At 50.6% G+C, this 15,621-nt stretch overlaps 6 protein-coding genes across 6 annotated transcripts; 3 read left to right on the top strand and 3 right to left on the bottom strand.

Moving 5' to 3' along the window:
• Positions 1 to 483: 483 nt before the first annotated feature.
• KY384_002787 (uncharacterized protein) lies at positions 484 to 2,395 on the bottom strand (the record flags this gene model as incomplete). Its single annotated transcript, XM_044811309.1, has 3 exons — positions 484 to 579; positions 711 to 2,030; positions 2,084 to 2,395. The coding sequence occupies 3 exons, from the start codon at positions 2,393 to 2,395 to the stop codon at positions 484 to 486; spliced, it is 1,728 nt and encodes a 575-aa protein (XP_044672192.1).
• Positions 2,396 to 3,692: 1,297 nt separating this feature from the next.
• Positions 3,693 to 4,699, top strand: KY384_002786 (uncharacterized protein; the record flags this gene model as incomplete). The annotated part of the gene is made up of 3 exons (XM_044811308.1): positions 3,693 to 3,746; positions 3,805 to 4,552; positions 4,608 to 4,699. The coding sequence occupies 3 exons, from the start codon at positions 3,693 to 3,695 to the stop codon at positions 4,697 to 4,699; spliced, it is 894 nt and encodes a 297-aa protein (XP_044672191.1).
• A 521-nt stretch (positions 4,700 to 5,220) lies between these two features.
• Positions 5,221 to 6,821, bottom strand: KY384_002785 (uncharacterized protein; the record flags this gene model as incomplete). Its single annotated transcript, XM_044811307.1, has 2 exons — positions 5,221 to 5,478; positions 5,529 to 6,821. 2 exons carry the CDS (start codon positions 6,819 to 6,821, stop codon positions 5,221 to 5,223), a joined length of 1,551 nt encoding a protein of 516 aa, XP_044672190.1.
• Positions 6,822 to 7,420: 599 nt separating this feature from the next.
• On the bottom strand, positions 7,421 to 8,955 carry KY384_002784 (uncharacterized protein; the record flags this gene model as incomplete). The annotated part of the gene is made up of 2 exons (XM_044811306.1): positions 7,421 to 7,613; positions 7,679 to 8,955. The coding sequence occupies 2 exons, from the start codon at positions 8,953 to 8,955 to the stop codon at positions 7,421 to 7,423; spliced, it is 1,470 nt and encodes a 489-aa protein (XP_044672189.1).
• A 615-nt stretch (positions 8,956 to 9,570) lies between these two features.
• KY384_002783 (uncharacterized protein) lies at positions 9,571 to 11,865 on the top strand (the record flags this gene model as incomplete). The annotated part of the gene is made up of 1 exon (XM_044811305.1): positions 9,571 to 11,865. The coding sequence occupies one exon, from the start codon at positions 9,571 to 9,573 to the stop codon at positions 11,863 to 11,865; it is 2,295 nt and encodes a 764-aa protein (XP_044672188.1).
• A 1,484-nt stretch (positions 11,866 to 13,349) lies between these two features.
• On the top strand, positions 13,350 to 14,692 carry KY384_002782 (uncharacterized protein; the record flags this gene model as incomplete). The annotated part of the gene is made up of 4 exons (XM_044811304.1): positions 13,350 to 13,508; positions 13,567 to 13,714; positions 13,765 to 14,063; positions 14,138 to 14,692. The coding sequence occupies 4 exons, from the start codon at positions 13,350 to 13,352 to the stop codon at positions 14,690 to 14,692; spliced, it is 1,161 nt and encodes a 386-aa protein (XP_044672187.1).
• Positions 14,693 to 15,621: the final 929 nt, after the last annotated feature.

Raw genomic sequence — 15,621 nt, 5'->3', positions numbered from 1 at the left:
AGCGAGGCAATTTTTTCTGGTGGGACACGCGCGAGTGGGCCCTGTGTGGGGCGACGTCATAGTCACGAATGTGTAAAGAACTGTATGGGGATTCGCATACACTCTCTGCATCAGATGAAGCATAGGATTACACGCAAAGAAAAGCAGAACTGATAGCCACTGCGGTGTCTAGGGACTGTCAATGATGGCATGCGCCGCAAACGCACTCTTATTACAAACGAGCTACAAAAGCGCTATCCACAGCTAAGGAACGTCTCCAGCTTTCATGATATCTTTACTCATGCATCATTTTCAATCCCACGACCAGACGGAGGTCCGTTTCCTGTGGTATCATAATTGTCCCATAATACCCTCTGATTCTGCGCCTTTTCCACCTGCAAGTTTTAGCATGCCGCAACAGCCTCATATAGCTTCGAAAGCTTCGACAACCCCGAAGCCCAATCGCTGGGCATCAAGTCTTCATCCTTCTTCAGCCTTGAGATCTCATGCAAAACCACCGAACATGTCATTCTGCTTCTTGGCCGGACCCAGAATGCTGTCAACATCCTTCTTTTCGATCACAGCACCCTTGCCGGAGCACTTAGCCTTCGATTTGAGTTCAGTGCACAGATGATCCATCTCCGCTTCACCGGATGTAAACTTCTCAGAAAGCTTGACGCGATCCCTGAGTAGGCTTTAGCAAAGGTTTTACGATTCTGCAACTTGGATACTGACCAAAGAGTATCGTAGCCCACGTACTCTTTGTTCTGTTCCCTTGGCGCAACCTCATCTTCAGTGCCACTCTGCTTGACCTCAATTTCCTTCATGAGATCTCTTTTGGGTTCTGATGCCAGCGCATCCCCCGTGTTGTATGGTGAAGCAAAGTCCTGCGCCGGGAATGCATCATTGAAGAAGTCATCTCCAATACTATTGAGTATGTTGTCCTGAGGATCACGGTAGTCACCGTACAGGACTGGATCAAACTGTCCACCGTTCTGCTGAGCAAACCAATCAATCCCGTTGATTTCGGAAGCATATGACTGCTGCCCAGTCAAAGGCGCTGAAGCCGCGTTAGAACCAGACATCATCGGTGGGATTGGGTTGGGAGAATTGCCACAGGCAGTAGCTAGCGAATTGCAAAGCTTCTTCTTACCTAAATTTTGTAAAGAATTTTCCTCACTAATGGTATTCAAATTGCCAGCTGTTTTGTCAACATTGCTGTAATCCTTATTGTCTGGGGAGTCCACAGTTGCTTCTGGTGTTGTCCCGACAGAAGAATCAAACCCAACATGCGACATTGATGAAGCTGGAGAGTTGGTGGCAGAGGCAGATGGCTGGCGTGGCAGTTTTGGAGGCTGATTGACTGCGTGATTGCTCCCAAAAGTACCTGGTCTAGCAGCGATGCCGTTATTAGCACCACCACCGTTGAACGATAAATAGTCTGTCGAGCTCGTGCTGCTTGCTGTTCCTAGTACTGAAGGACTAAACAGGCCTGTGAGATCGTCAAGGCTGTTTTCAGTGAAGTTGGTGAAACTCGTCGTTGGAGTCGGAACGGTATTGTTCGGTGGAGATGGGATACTATTTTGTGGCGAGGTATAGTTCGTAGTAGGATAAGCTCCATTTATGCTTGAAGGTGAGTAGCTATTGGCTGATGTTGACGATGCTTTACGCACACTAGCGGCAGTGGCTGGCATTTGTGTCTGTGAAGCGGAACTTGTCCTGGCCAGAGAGCCATTGTTGAGGAAACTGGCTCCAGGTAAATCTCCAAACTTGGGAAATGCAAACGTGAAGTCATTATTCTGACTGGAGTTACGTTTCGGTGGCGCTGGTGGAGACTGGCTAACGCCTGTACTGTTGAGTGACAGCCTTTTGCGGTATTCTGTCAGCTCCACATTAAGCTTATCCACCTGGCCACGTAATCGTCCATTTTCGTGATTTGTAGCTTCAGAAGCTTTTTCTAGATCTTCAACCTTTGTCTCGAGATCTTTTAGATGACGCTCTTTGCGTTCGCGGAATGCTCGTTGCGCGGCTCGGTTTTGCGCTTTGCGCTTCTAGAGCGGAACAATCAGCAGCGCATTGTGATTGACTTGCAAGATCAGCTTACCGTTGTTGGTTCAGCCGTAAGCGGCTTTCGACCGGGCTTCTTGGGTGTCTTTGAATCACCCTCTTGCTTCTTATTGGAACCTTGTTCCTCGTCCTCTGAGTCTATGGAGGCTTTTCGCTTATCGTGAAGTTCCCCATCATCATTGAAGTCATTGTCTTGTAAGTCGCCGAAGAGCTGGTCGGCGTTACCATCCCACTCAAAGTTCCCATCGTCAAGATCATCGAATAGAGGGCTGTCCGTAAGTCCAGATGCCTGGTAAGATGTACCATTGTCCTCGGGTGGGGAAGGATATAGGGCAGAGCCGTTGGCCATCGTGCTGCCACCCTTTTGATTGTACGTCTGGTTATTGAGACTTGTTTGATTGATTTGAGCACTCTTGGGTGAGCCACGTGGATTTGAGGAAAGTGCAGTACGGAGAAGGGTGGCCTGATCGGCAGAGAGGGAAAGGTCAGGACTGTTGGAGGTAGAGGTATGGTTCATAGTATGGTCAGCTGTGGGTGAATGGAGATGTAAATTGATTGATTCGACCGATGACGACTGTTGTTCCACGGGTCACGACAGTCCCTCGTGGAACCTGAATAAGCCTAGGATCCTAGGCCAGTGTCAATGCCTTGTACCTCACGGGTACTAGCACGAAAGTGCCGGGTACAATGACAGAAGATCTGATAACAGAACAATGGTAATCAGAGGCTCAAGATCACTGAAGGGATGGAAGATGGGTGAAGAAGGGATGTTGACAAGGTTCAACCGATGAGTTTTTGGCGACAGATGATGGAGGTGGGGCTTAGCGCAGGGTGGAGGTACGAGTGACGCCAATTGAGAAAGATCCCGTACCTGGACTGTCGGTGTGCACCTGCGACGTATGGCCCCAGACTCGACCGGGCTAGGGTAGCGGCGCCCAGGGGAGATATGGATTTAGAAGGACGAGGAAGGAGATAGATATCGCAAGACAACAGAAACGATATCGGAACGATGACGTCTGCTCTCTCGTTGGTACTTCCTGTCATAAGGTATTCTGATTCACAATGATGCCGCGTGTCCTCTGCAACGGAGCTGATGGGAGAATCTAGCCCTTGGTCTTTCGCTGATATGGTTTAGAACACCAAGGGATTGTTGCGTCGTGGTGGGTGAGCGTTGCATTTGTAAGCTTGGGGGTACTAGAGTCTATAATTGCCTAGAGTGCCAGGCTAGTTACATAATATTCGAATGAAGTCATTTGGGCGGATTCGAGCGATCTCACAATGGTCACAGCAGCGATAGGGAGATGGAAGTAGAGTCATTGTCAAGCATGAAGTTACTGACGTCTGAGACGCTAGAAATGTCGCCGGCAGCTCAATGGTACCAAGACGTCTGGGGCTTGATATACCCCTGATACCCCATGATATCAGCAGGAGCTCGGATGAACATTTCCCCGCCGCTTACTGACGGCCGTTGGCGGCAACTTCCACCCCCAACCATGTGCCTCGATGACTGCGAGCATAAAAATAGGTGGTACCAACTCAAGCATAATCAGCCCCAGTATCAGCAGCTTGGAGTCTATGTTGGGATATATCCCTGCTTCCTTAAGCACGTCTTTATCACTAGCCCCTTCGAACTTTGAACCACAAAAATGAGCAATGAGGTAGCCTCGCTAGAGGCAGAGGCAAAGGAATACAAGCTACAAGTATGTTCTCCCCCACCTCATGATTTCACCATGCTCACCCGTCTCCACCTCCGTCTAGCTCGAAACAGTCCAATCAGGTCTCCTCGTGGAACCCGAAAACAGCGAACTCCAGAATCTCAAACAAGAGCTTGAAGAAGTCATAACCCTTACCGAAAGCGCGATCGCAGAGCTAAAGCCTGCTTCAGCAGCACCTCCAGTTTCCAAATCGTCATTCCAACAACCAGGATCCACCGAAAAATGGTCAAAGGAGAAGCACCCCGCATACCAAGCAGGATATCGACCGCCGGCAACTCCACAATCTCCCACCGTAGAAGAAGCACCACAGACGCTATCCGTTAACGACAATGTGCTTGCGAAATGGAGATCAGGCGACAAGTCCTTCTATCCAGCACGCATCACATCTATCACTGGCTCGTCCGCAAAGCCTGTTTACATCGTCACCTTCAAAAGTTACTCCACCACTGAGACTCTCTCAGCACATGAAATCAAGCCTCTAGCGAGCAGCAACCCACAAAAGCGAAAAGCTGAACCAACGCCTGCGCCAGCGCCTTCAAATCCTTCTTCGGGAGTCATATCAGCTGCTGCGTCGATTGATCCCAATCTAGCGTCGCAGGCAAAGAAAGAGCCTAGCAAGGTGTCTGATGGACCGACAAGGCCGGCAAAGATCCCGAGGAAGGTGAAGGCGAACAAGGAGTTGGAGGCAGGTAAGAGTAAGTGGCAGGAGTTTGCGATGAAAGGAAAGGCAGGGAAAGGTACGGGTAAGAAGGATAGTATGTTCAGGACTGGGGAAGGAGTGAATGCTAGAGGTACGTCAGCTCTTCTTCTGCCGATTGAGAAATAAGTGCTAATGATTCGAAATAGTTGGCTTCACCGGCTCTGGGAAAGAGATGAGGAAGGATCCGACTCGGAGCAAGCATAAATATGAGACTGGTGCTGGAGAGGATGAGTATTGAATGGTCGGATCGTGGCGGGAGAGATCAACATCACATTAATGAGGCAGGCGAGAACCTGGACTTGCGATAGGGGCTAACGACTGTTGAACCTTCTTAGGTATACACACGAGGTCGCACTTGGCTATCGCATCGCGGTTGTAGAAAGAATTCGTCAGAATATAAAATTGGGTCATGGTTTGCATCAAACTACGAAATTGGGTCACTTGCTAAGCAATATGTTCTGGCATTACAGGTCTCCACAAAAAATACATCATTGGCTTTTCACGACACGTTTTGGAACCACAAACGATACCGACGGCCGTCTGTATTGGGGTTCTTTTTCATTCAAAGACAGAGCAGACTCTGACTCGCTCCGTAAGCCACCGAGAGGAGATCTATCCTTGCTATGTACAATCTAAACAGAGTGACGATCCCACTTCCATATACAAGACCAATTCTTTTACCTTCAATCTCCATCAAATGAACCATGATACTCCTCTGCTGTCTCCCACATCCTAGCTTCTGATAAAGTCTACTCCCGACTAGCCTTTGAATTCCTCCATAAAGCCTCGATGAAACTTCTCAATCCTGCCCGTCCAATCCGTGCCCGGCGCCAGGAATGTAGTCCTAATATGCAGCGTCCCCTCCTTCTGCCCGAACCCAGAGCCAGGCACAAGACAAATTCCCGTAGCATCAAGGAGGCGCGAGCAGTAGAACTCATCCGGCTTCCTCCCTTCTTTCTGTGCAGCGGAGACAGCCGCGGCGGGGAGCTGGATGGTGGGAAAGAGATACATAGAGCCCTACTCATCCATCAGCACGCCAGTCAAAGCACAGGAGAAGAAGAACATACCTGCGGCTCCTTCAACTCTACCCCCTCCATTTTCTTAAACACCTCATACAACGCCGTCGCCCGTTCCTTCAACCCGCGCTTGATCCCCTCATACTCCTCAAAATACGTTTGATAGCTAGGCTCCCCCTCTTTCGGCGGATTGACCACGCAATCCAGCACACACTGGCCCACAACAGGCGCACAAAGCCCAATACTGACGAACTTGTAGATCTGCGCCACGACCTCGGGGTCGAAGCCGGTGAGCTCAAAATACCCGCCGCGATGGCCACACTCGCCAATCATGCCCTTACTCACACTGTTCAAACTGACGAGCTCCACATCTCCGTACTTCTCCTTCCCGCCCTCCTCCGCCTGCATCTGCCTCAGCATCTTCTTGAAACTCGTGAACTCGCCCACGAAGACATTGGTCTGATAGACCTCGTCCGCCACAACAACCACCCCTTTCTCCGCCGCAAACTCGATGACCCCTCTTACATCTTTCTCCCCGAGACATGCACCCGTCGGATTCCCCGGATTAATCACCACCAACGCCCTGACCTCCGTGCCCTCTTTAATCGCATTCTCATAACTCTCTTTTATCCCTTGTAAATCTGTCCCCCACCCCGTCCCCTCGTCCAGAAAATACGGCACACACTTCGCCCCCAGCACAGACAGCGTAGCCGTGTAGAGCGGATACTGCGGTATCGGCACCAACACGCCACTCTTCCCATCCTTACACATCACATTCATCATAGTATTAACGCCCGAGCTGGCGCCAGCGCACAAAAAGACATCTCCCTCGTTCGCAGGATACCCGTCTCTGCGCTCGATGAATGCAGCGACGCTCTTGCGGATGGCGGGCACACCTTGAGACGCTGAGTACGCGCCCACGGACTTGCATTCAGAGAGGAGATGCCGCGCGCGCGCGATCACATCGGTCGGATAGCGAAAGTAGAGCTGTAGAATGTCGGGATTGTCGAGCAAAGCGGGATTCTCGACGAGCGAGCAGACTTGGCGGATGAAAGTCAAGGGTTTTTGGTCTAGTTGTTGCGGGTTGCCGATGTTGGCGGAGATGACGGTGTCGAAGGGGAGGGAAGCTTCTTGGGGCTTGTGGTCGCTGGACGGGGTGGAGGTGGATGTGGGCGTGCCGTGATCTGAGGAGGGAGGGGTGGGTGGCGCTTCCCTTTTTCGTAGCTGGGCACGGTAGGTTTCTGAGCGGACGGCTAGTTCGCCTCGTACGGCGTATTGGGCGCTGCGGATGTTTTGGTTGATGTTGTTGATGTTGAGGGCTTTGCGGGGGTGGGTGGTGGACATTGTGCGGGAGGAGGGTGATTGTGGGTGTTTTCTGGGTTGAAGGGGGCGGGAAAGTCGGTGGTTGGTGGTTGTAGAGGACTGGTGACGGTGGATGGTCTGTGAGAGAGCAAGGCAGGAGTTGTGAAGGCGTGTAGATAGGAGGGAGGCGCTGTTGATATATGACGCAGAGACTGGCGAGGCCATTGCGGTCGAGGCTGCCGTATTGCCCTAGCGGGATCGGCCTAAGGCAATTGGGTGGGCGGGCAGGAGAATTCTTCCCGTAGGTACCCTGTTTAGGGAGAGGTCACGATATCGGATGTGTTACGGGTTGCAATTGGCGGAGCATCGCAATGGTTGACGTGGGTGAATGTCGCCGGTCTGTAGGTGAGCAGATGGAATCGTGTGACTGTTGAAATCCGTAAGGAATTCGGTAGGCCCCGCCCCTCTCCACCCCCACCTGTCACACCGCGAACGCTATTTCCACCTGTAAAACTGTTGTCAGATGCAGGAACCGGAAGAATGTTGACCGGTGTCATTATTATGAAAGAATTTAGGATTCTGTTGCTCTATGCTCGCTGCTCTATGACGACCACACCCGCCCATGCTCCTCCTACCAAGTCTCAACCCCTCTCACTCCCCCTGAGTCTGACAGCTTGCCCATATTTCTGTAGCTTCGTGATAAGTGCATCTCCATGTTTGACCACATCTGCATATTGCTTGTTCTTGTCATCCGGTCTATTGGTTTCAATAATACCATTGACCCGATCAATCGTGCATGGGATGCGGTCTGCGGCGATGAATTTGGCCAGGTCACTGAATAAGGTGAAGTCAGTCGCGGGAAGAAGAGCGTACATGGATGTAAGAATTGAAAAACGTACCGATCAAGGAAGTCAACCGAGACGCCAAACTCCCTGGCCATACTTTGCAGCCCCACAACCCTGTAGCTCTGCAACAATTGCTGATACGCCCTTAACCTCATCTCCCTCACAAACCAATTCCGATGCTCATAAAGATACCGATCCTGACTCACAAAGTTCTCCTCCACCGCCGCCAGCGCCTGGAAGAAAACCTGATAATTTCCCACATACAAGCTCCTCACCAGCCCAGCCAAGGGCGTGAAATCCACCTGCTTCTCCGCCTCCTGAGGCGCTGTAGAACTCCCCAGCGTCGTCAAGTTGACCGCCGCCCCTGTTCCCGGCGTCGCTGACTTCTGTACCACATCCTCCATCTCCTCATCCCCTGCCCCAGGCCCCGAACTCGCGGCTCCAGATAATGCACTTAACTTCTCCTCCCCATCCCCAAGAATAGCCCTGATCTCCGGCGCATCCACAACCTTGCTCTTGAAATCCAACCTCTTCAGACTAATACTTCCTGTGAGCACTGAGTAGACGACAAGACTCGAGTAAGAGCAGAGCTCATAACTCGTGAACGTGCTCAGACTATCCAGCAGCAATGGGGCCGCAAGATTGTAGCTCCTTATATCCAGTAGATACAGTCCCTGGTAAGCCTTCAATCGATTCCTGCGGTCCCAGTCACCTCCACTTTCAACCAGTGTTTTCGCGCGGTCCACATTCTTTTTCACGCCCAGCCGGTCGTTGAAGAACATATGCAGCCTCACCATCGCAAGTACGAGATCGATTTTCGTGCCCAAGGGGCCCGTCTCTTCGAACTGTTTCTCGTAGGCAGCGATAGCTTTCTCTTTGTCCCCCACGCGCGCGAAGAACTCCGCTCTCTTCCCCTTCGCAGCCAGAACCTCAGAGTCCCCGGCCTTCTCGACCGCCTCTTCCTCCTCCTTCTGAATAGCCTCCAGCTCCTCTTCGTTTTCCTTCTTCAGCTTTTCGTAGAATGCCTCGTCCCAAGGGTAATCGAACGTGCCGCTCCCCCGTCTCCGTTTTAGGAGAATTGTAGCTGCGTTTTTGGGCGGTGGAGGTTTTCGTCCCGAGGACGTTGATTCGCCGGAGGCGTTGAGAACGCCTTCGGCTGGATGCGCGAGGTAGCGGTATAAGGGGGCCATTTTGTGTTCGGTGATGGCATTTTGGAGGTTTTGGAGGGACGTTTTCTTAGAGGGAGCGGAGGCGGAGCGGTTGGTGAGGACGAAGATGTCTTGGGCTAGGGAGAGGTTGGGGTAAAGGGAGTATTGGGGGTCGGAGCCCATGACGATAACTTTTGCTACCGGTAGTCCAGATTTGGTGGGCCTAAGGTGAGTGAATTTTATAGTTGAAATTGGACAGTGGGAATGTGATTGTGTCTTTGAATTGGAGGAGCTTGCGATTTCATGTTTTGCCTAGCTCGAAAGTGCCCCCAGTCCAGTAGGCCAAACAGTGTCATGTGTCAAAACTAAGACTGCTCCTTGAGTCTGGCGGTAGAAGGATCTCTGATGCGCCGCATCTTGAATCACATCTGCGTATAATATAATTCTGGCTCAAAGAATGATTTAGCCCGCTGGATAGAACTCCACTCTTGCTGGCTGCTGGCTGTTTGTTGACCGAAGGTTCAACAAAATGCATTATTATGAAGCTTCGCCTCATGCAAAACGTCTTCACAGAGAGAGCTTCTAGGAGATGAAGTATATATATGAACGCTAATCATGAGGGCTTTACCCCGCGAAACGGGGTTTGCACAGCCGACGGAAGCGTCAGCCTTTCAGCCTTGTGTTGCCAGTAGAGAAATAAAATGAGGATCAGGCCATCATTCATCTTCTTCCACTATTAACAGAGATTCTGAAAAAAGGTTCACGTCAGATGTAGCTACATCGAGCCATTTCCTGGTCATGGCGGCTTCTTCAGAAGCACAACATAAGCAGATTAAACATCATTGCCAAGGACCACCTGGTACAAAGCCATATTGTATACGTGAGGGTAGTGTACTCCATGTCACAGCTAGCTATCCCTACATGAAGCTAGAGAAGACCAGATTTCGGCTTTTGAAGCTTTTTCCTAAATCGTACAAGCACCCTACGTCTGAAGTTCTTGGTATTCCTAAGTCAAGATACTTGCATGCAACAATCTCAGAGCACGACATTGATGAAGATGTCTCTTACGATTGCTTATCATATGTGTGGGAAAAAATTCATACACGGAAGCTACTTTGGCTCGATACTTTCTACCTGATCACCATCAGTGAGAACTTAGACATGGCCTTGAGATGCTTGCAATTAAAAGACAAGGACCGACTCATTTGGGTCGATTTCTTATGCATTAATCAAGATGATTTTGAGGAACGTAGACAGCAGGTCGGCTTAATGTATCAGATATTCTCCAACGCGACCACTGTCGTCGCTTACCTGGGTCATGAGGCAGACGGCAGCGAAGATATCCCACAAGCGTTGCAAGTCATCCAAGACGTTCATTTTGAGCAAAAGAGCAAACTCCCTGTCGACGAAAACAGGGACATTATGCCATGGACTGAAGACGAATACACTTCTCTTGGGCTGCCTCCTTCTAATGATGCATTCTGGAGTAAGCTTGAAAAGTTTCTCAGCCGATCCTGGTTTGGGCGGGCCTGGATTATGCAAGAAGCGCTTGCGGCAAAACAACTAGATGTCATCTGTGGGCTATGGCAAATCAACGGTACAGCCCTTTTCTCGACCCTTGGAATTGGGTTTGCACGGCGTTTGCCATTTCATAGTCGTTGGCGTGCAAATTGCGATCCGAACATAGACCCTGCAACTTGCAATTTTCGACTGGTTTTTCTTATGCTAGAGCTCGGCTTGTGTGGATTGGCTGATGAAAATGAAAAGTTGAAAAAAGGACGCTGGCCTTTAATTGACATACTAGAGAGGTCGAAGAAGGCTAAATCCACAAATCCTCAAGACAAAGTATTTGCTCTACTCAATCTATGCGCTGATCAGGAGGCTTTGTCCATTCAACCGGACTACTCCGAGACTTGTACAATGACGTACAAGCGTGTGGCACAAGCTTTAATAATGGCAGGACATGGACCGAAAGTCATATGTAATGCTTCCGCTACTGAATATGAGAGACTAGAGCTTCCTTCCTGGGTACCTGACTGGTCAGTAGAAGATGGCCCACATGATCAAATCGCGTCCGAAGCAAGCACTATTGACTTTGGAGAACACTTTGACGCATCCGGCACAGATGTTTGCATCTCGCTAGCAGATAATTCTGAGGCTCTGTTTGTTGAAGCTTGCGTCGTTGATACGATTGGTGTTCTTGGAGACGTCAGAAGATATAATGAACCACCGCCAATGTTGCATGGAAGAACAGAAAACGGACACGAAAGATCTGAATCGCAATTGCCACTGTTGCGTAATCACGAATCCTCCCCGGACCAAAAGCCCAGATCCGTGCCAAGCGAAAAGATAGACACCACGCAGTCGGATTCTGGAGAGTCAGATTTATCACCATTGCAGACAGGCAAGGACGCTGAAGCCGAATGGGCGCAGTATCCTATCTTGTTCCGATATGTCACTGATGTTTCTACCTGGATTGAGCAATCTCCTCGTTATTCGCCGGATGAACATCTCGAGGTCCTCTGGAGGACAATGGTTTGTGATCGTGAGCTTGGCACACAACGCAAAGCTCCAGATGAGTACTACGAGAACTTCCACTGTTGGTGGGAGAATCTAAAATTCTGCTACGTAAGCACCATGGACGAGAGAGAAAACCGCATCGGGAAGGTCCAACAAGGTATCATAGCCACTCGAGCGGAGGCTAACCTCACCACAACCAGGGACCAGTTATTTGTCTTGACGAGAATGTGCATGGAGGCTGAAGCCGAGAAGGCAGCGCTCTTCGATCGAGCAGCACGTCGCTTTTGCTTTCAGCTACGCGCAAGTGTAACCAGAACAGGATTTGTGGGACTAGTACCTCAACCCACAGAGCCAGAAGATGTTTTGGCATTGATCAAAGGCGTCAAGGTACCAATAATTTTACGTCCACGAAAAGCCGCCGCGACCGGTGAATTACCAACTGAGGGCGAAGGAGCAGCAGCTCAGAAGCTTCCTCAGTACACAGTGGTGGGCCAAGCATATTTCTATGGTATGATGAATGGCGAAATTCCCAAAACGAAAGGCTATCACTGGGACAAAATATTGCTCTACTAAATGCTTTGACCTGAAGTACTCGTCAAGCTTAGGGGAAATTGTATCACCTTCATTGCGATGTTTGAACTGTTTTGGGAGATGAATGCTGTCGCTCTACCCAGAGCACTTCAGCGCAAGTGGAACCCCCCGGACTCTGAGGTCAATGCTCAGACTCCGTAAAATCTTTTCCCTCTTCCTCTCAGAGGTTGACCTAGAGCAACTTTTGCAGAAGTTCTCAACAAGTCTTCTAGTCTGGGCTTAAGAAATGCTAGCAGCATCGACAGAAGCAGGCAGTCCAACTAGTACAATATGGAACGCGCATCATAATATGGATTCCAAAGCTGGGAGCCTTACTTATGCTCTGGTAACCGCGATGCATTGAATTGAGACAAAGGTTGTTGGTCACTGGTTACGGAGTGGAAGAGACAGCCGTTTCCAGATTTCAGAGTCAGAAGCAGAAAGGTATTAGTCCGCAGTTTGTATTGGCTGACCGTAGGATGGTTCCGCAGCTGACATGGTCAACCCGCAGCGAGATTTAAGTTCGCAATATGGGGTAGCCAACGAGCGAGAAAGCTGCATTGACGTCAGAGCGAGAGCTTCATGAGCATGAAAAATGACTGGAAATTCCCGTCTTCCGGATTGCTGTCTAGAATTCAGCTGCGATCGCCGTCGGACACAGACACGTGCACGAATGGTAGTACAGAGAATCAGCCACGATTCGGCTTAGCCGAGAGATATTACCGCATTCGTCGATCGGCTTCTACAAATAAGGTTAGAGCGTTCGCGCGGATGCAATCAACCTGATTTCAAAAGATGAATCGGGGAATTAATACTTGAGATTTCTGGCAAGACGGGATCTGGCCGTGCGTCTAGATCTGATTCTAGATCTAGTGTTCATAAGGCCTGGCCTGTAGCTTCCGCGTGGTGAGGAGTGCTTTCACTCTCTGCAGCGTACGAACGCGGGTACACGAGTCTCCGTATTGCTCTACATCACTTACCAAAGCTTGACGCTCTCTTACCTGTTGCCCATTCATGTACAGAATGCAAAAGCCATTGCAACGGCCACTGCGTCATAGCGTGCGGCCGCTTTTTGGCCTTAATAGATTCGGCGATGCTCGGGAAACACTAAAGCCTCTTTAGTGTCCGACCTAGCAGTTAGGGCTAGCTGACCGGAGCGAGCCACCACTGCAACAGGACCTGACTCTCAAAGAACTCTGCATTAGAAGAATGTGGCTTCACTTTTATGCTAAGATGCAAATCTTTTACCAGATGGCGGTGGAGCTGCAGGCACCCTCGAGGCGCCATGTATGACCCTGTATGCAGAACATCAAGCTTCTATGGACCGTCACAGCTTCAGAGCTTGGTTCCTGCTCAGCTTTTCCATTAGTGGAGATTTCGCGCAGGTACCAAAAGCTGGTATATGAAGAGCTGTGTCCCCTGCATCGAAGTGAATTGGTCATTGTTTCAATTGTATTTTCCCTTCACGTTCAAATTACACATACACCATGGCGCCTTTACGTAGCTTCACACACGCAATCCTCGCTCTCCAGGCCTTGACAAGCTGTGTCACGTCTTCCGCAATATTGCAGAGGCGTGATCAGTCTTCGGATCCTGTTGAGGCTCGAAACAACAAGATCGCCCCGAAGGTGTTCATCCTCAACGCGGTAAATGTCTTCCTTTGCAATCGCAGCAAAATTAAAACTCACAACGCACCCCTTCCAGTTTTCACCCGAAGCTGGCTCATTCTACGCGGCCAAAGAATTCAATCTGCTTGCTCAGAATATCACCGTCCCCGGCATCTCACCAAGATTCCCCGATGCACATTGCACAGCGAATGGAGAGATCTGTCAGGTGACTACGGGTGAAGGAGGTTTGCTTTTCCTCAACACTATTTAGACTCATTCTGACGACACCTTGTAGAGATTAACGCAGCAGGAACCTCCGCAGCCCTCGTATATAGCGGTCTTTTCGATCTTAAGAAAACCTACTTCCTCATTGCCGGCATTGCCGGAATCGACCCGAATGTCGGGTCCACCGGCTCCGTGACCTTCGCGCGCTTCGAAATCCAAGTCGCCCTGCAATACGAATTCGACATCCGCGAGATCGGCAACAATTTCTCCACAGGTTACATTCCCTATGGCGCCAAGGAACCTCTCGAATACCCATCCTTCATCTACGGCACCGAAGTATTCGAAGTCAATGATGCACTAAGATCAAAGGTCAGCATTCCCCCTTTCCCATCCCCGTTCCCTCTCCCTTTTCCCATAGGCCATACACACTAACATCAACTCAGGCCATCACCTTCGCCAAAACCGGCGCCCTAAACGACACCGACACCGCCAAGAAGTTCCGCCAACAATACAAATCCCCCGGCAACAAGCCCCCCTCCGTCATCCCCTGCGACGGCGCCACCTCCGACGTTTTCTACAACGGCAACATCCTCGGCACCCAATTCGGCAAATACGCCTCCGTCATCACGAACGGCAGCGCCCTCTACTGCGCCACTGCCCAAGAAGACACCGCCATCATGTCCTCCCTCCTTCGAGCCGCCAAGGCCGGCCTCGTCTGTTTCGACCGCATCATCGCTATGCGCACGGCTGCCAACTTCGATCGCCCGCCGCCGGGCGTGAGCACTTATCAAAATTTCTTTTATGGGAATAGTGGTGGGTTTGGGCCTAGTGTGGCCAATTTGGCCATTGCGGGTGTTCCGGTTGTGGAAGGCATTGTTAAAGGATGGGAGAAGACGTTCAAGGGCGGTGTTAAGGCGACGAATTACGTTGGTGATATCTTCGGCAGTCTTGGGGGAACGCCGGATTTTGGACCTTATCCTTACTTTGGTGAGGGCTAGATTGATGATTGACGAGAAAACTGTACAGAATCATAATAATATTGTATATACGCGGTGAAGTCTGGGAGTTGGCTTTGATTTTTTGGCCTCTGATGTTTCTTTCTCACTTCGCACCCGCGGAACTCCAAATATACCTGCTCTATCTCAATTGTCCTAAGTTCTCCCACTTTCCGATTTCCCAATCCATCAGAGTACATATAACAATAGACCCCCCCTTTCCTCTCCCCCTCTTCCCTCCCCCCAATCAAACCCCCGCGAAGCCCTTTTAAGTGTCATCAACGCACTAACCACTCCATCCCATCCAATCCCACCATCTCCCATTCTCACCAACACATCCTCCGCCCCCCCTCCCCAATCATCGACGAAGCCCTCACAGCATTTAACCCGCCACCGCCACCACAACCGCGAAGTAACCATAACGAAAGAAAAGACTCCGGAGCAACGAGTCAGGATGTGGGAACTTGGCGCTAGAGAGTATGATGATGGGTGGTGGGGGGTGGGGGGTGCTCTGAAGATCCGCAACTCCGTAGAGGAGGGGATAGGGGAAGGGAAGGGGGAGGGAAAGGGAGCGGGAAAGGGAGCGGGCTAAGGGGAATGAGAAGATGTAGTCGGACGAGGTGAGGATGAAAAAGGTGATGGAGGAGGGGTAGCTGTGATAGTGCTGGTGGTGCTGGTGGTGGCGAGGCGGAGCGTAAGGAGGCAGATCTCGTTTGAGAGGGTGATAGATTGCACGCCGGACTTTGCTGAACTTTGCGGCTCGTTGTTCTCCAAACGATTGGTGAGATTCGTCGACGCGAGTCCTAGATGTGGGCGGTGGCTCTGTCGGCGAACGTACCATCCATATAGCAGGCTTGGATGTCTGGCTGTCTTACTACCATTGGAGAATATGTACGCCCTCTCTGATGCAACGAGTTTAGGAGTCGACATGG

This window comes from Bacidia gigantensis (assembly GCF_019456465.1).
Source record: "Bacidia gigantensis strain McMullin 20006 chromosome Unknown contig_156, whole genome shotgun sequence".
Lineage (NCBI taxonomy): Eukaryota > Fungi > Ascomycota > Lecanoromycetes > Lecanorales > Ramalinaceae > Bacidia > Bacidia gigantensis.
The sequence above is the reverse complement of the archived record's forward strand: the minus strand, read 5'-3'. Positions and strand labels throughout refer to the sequence as shown.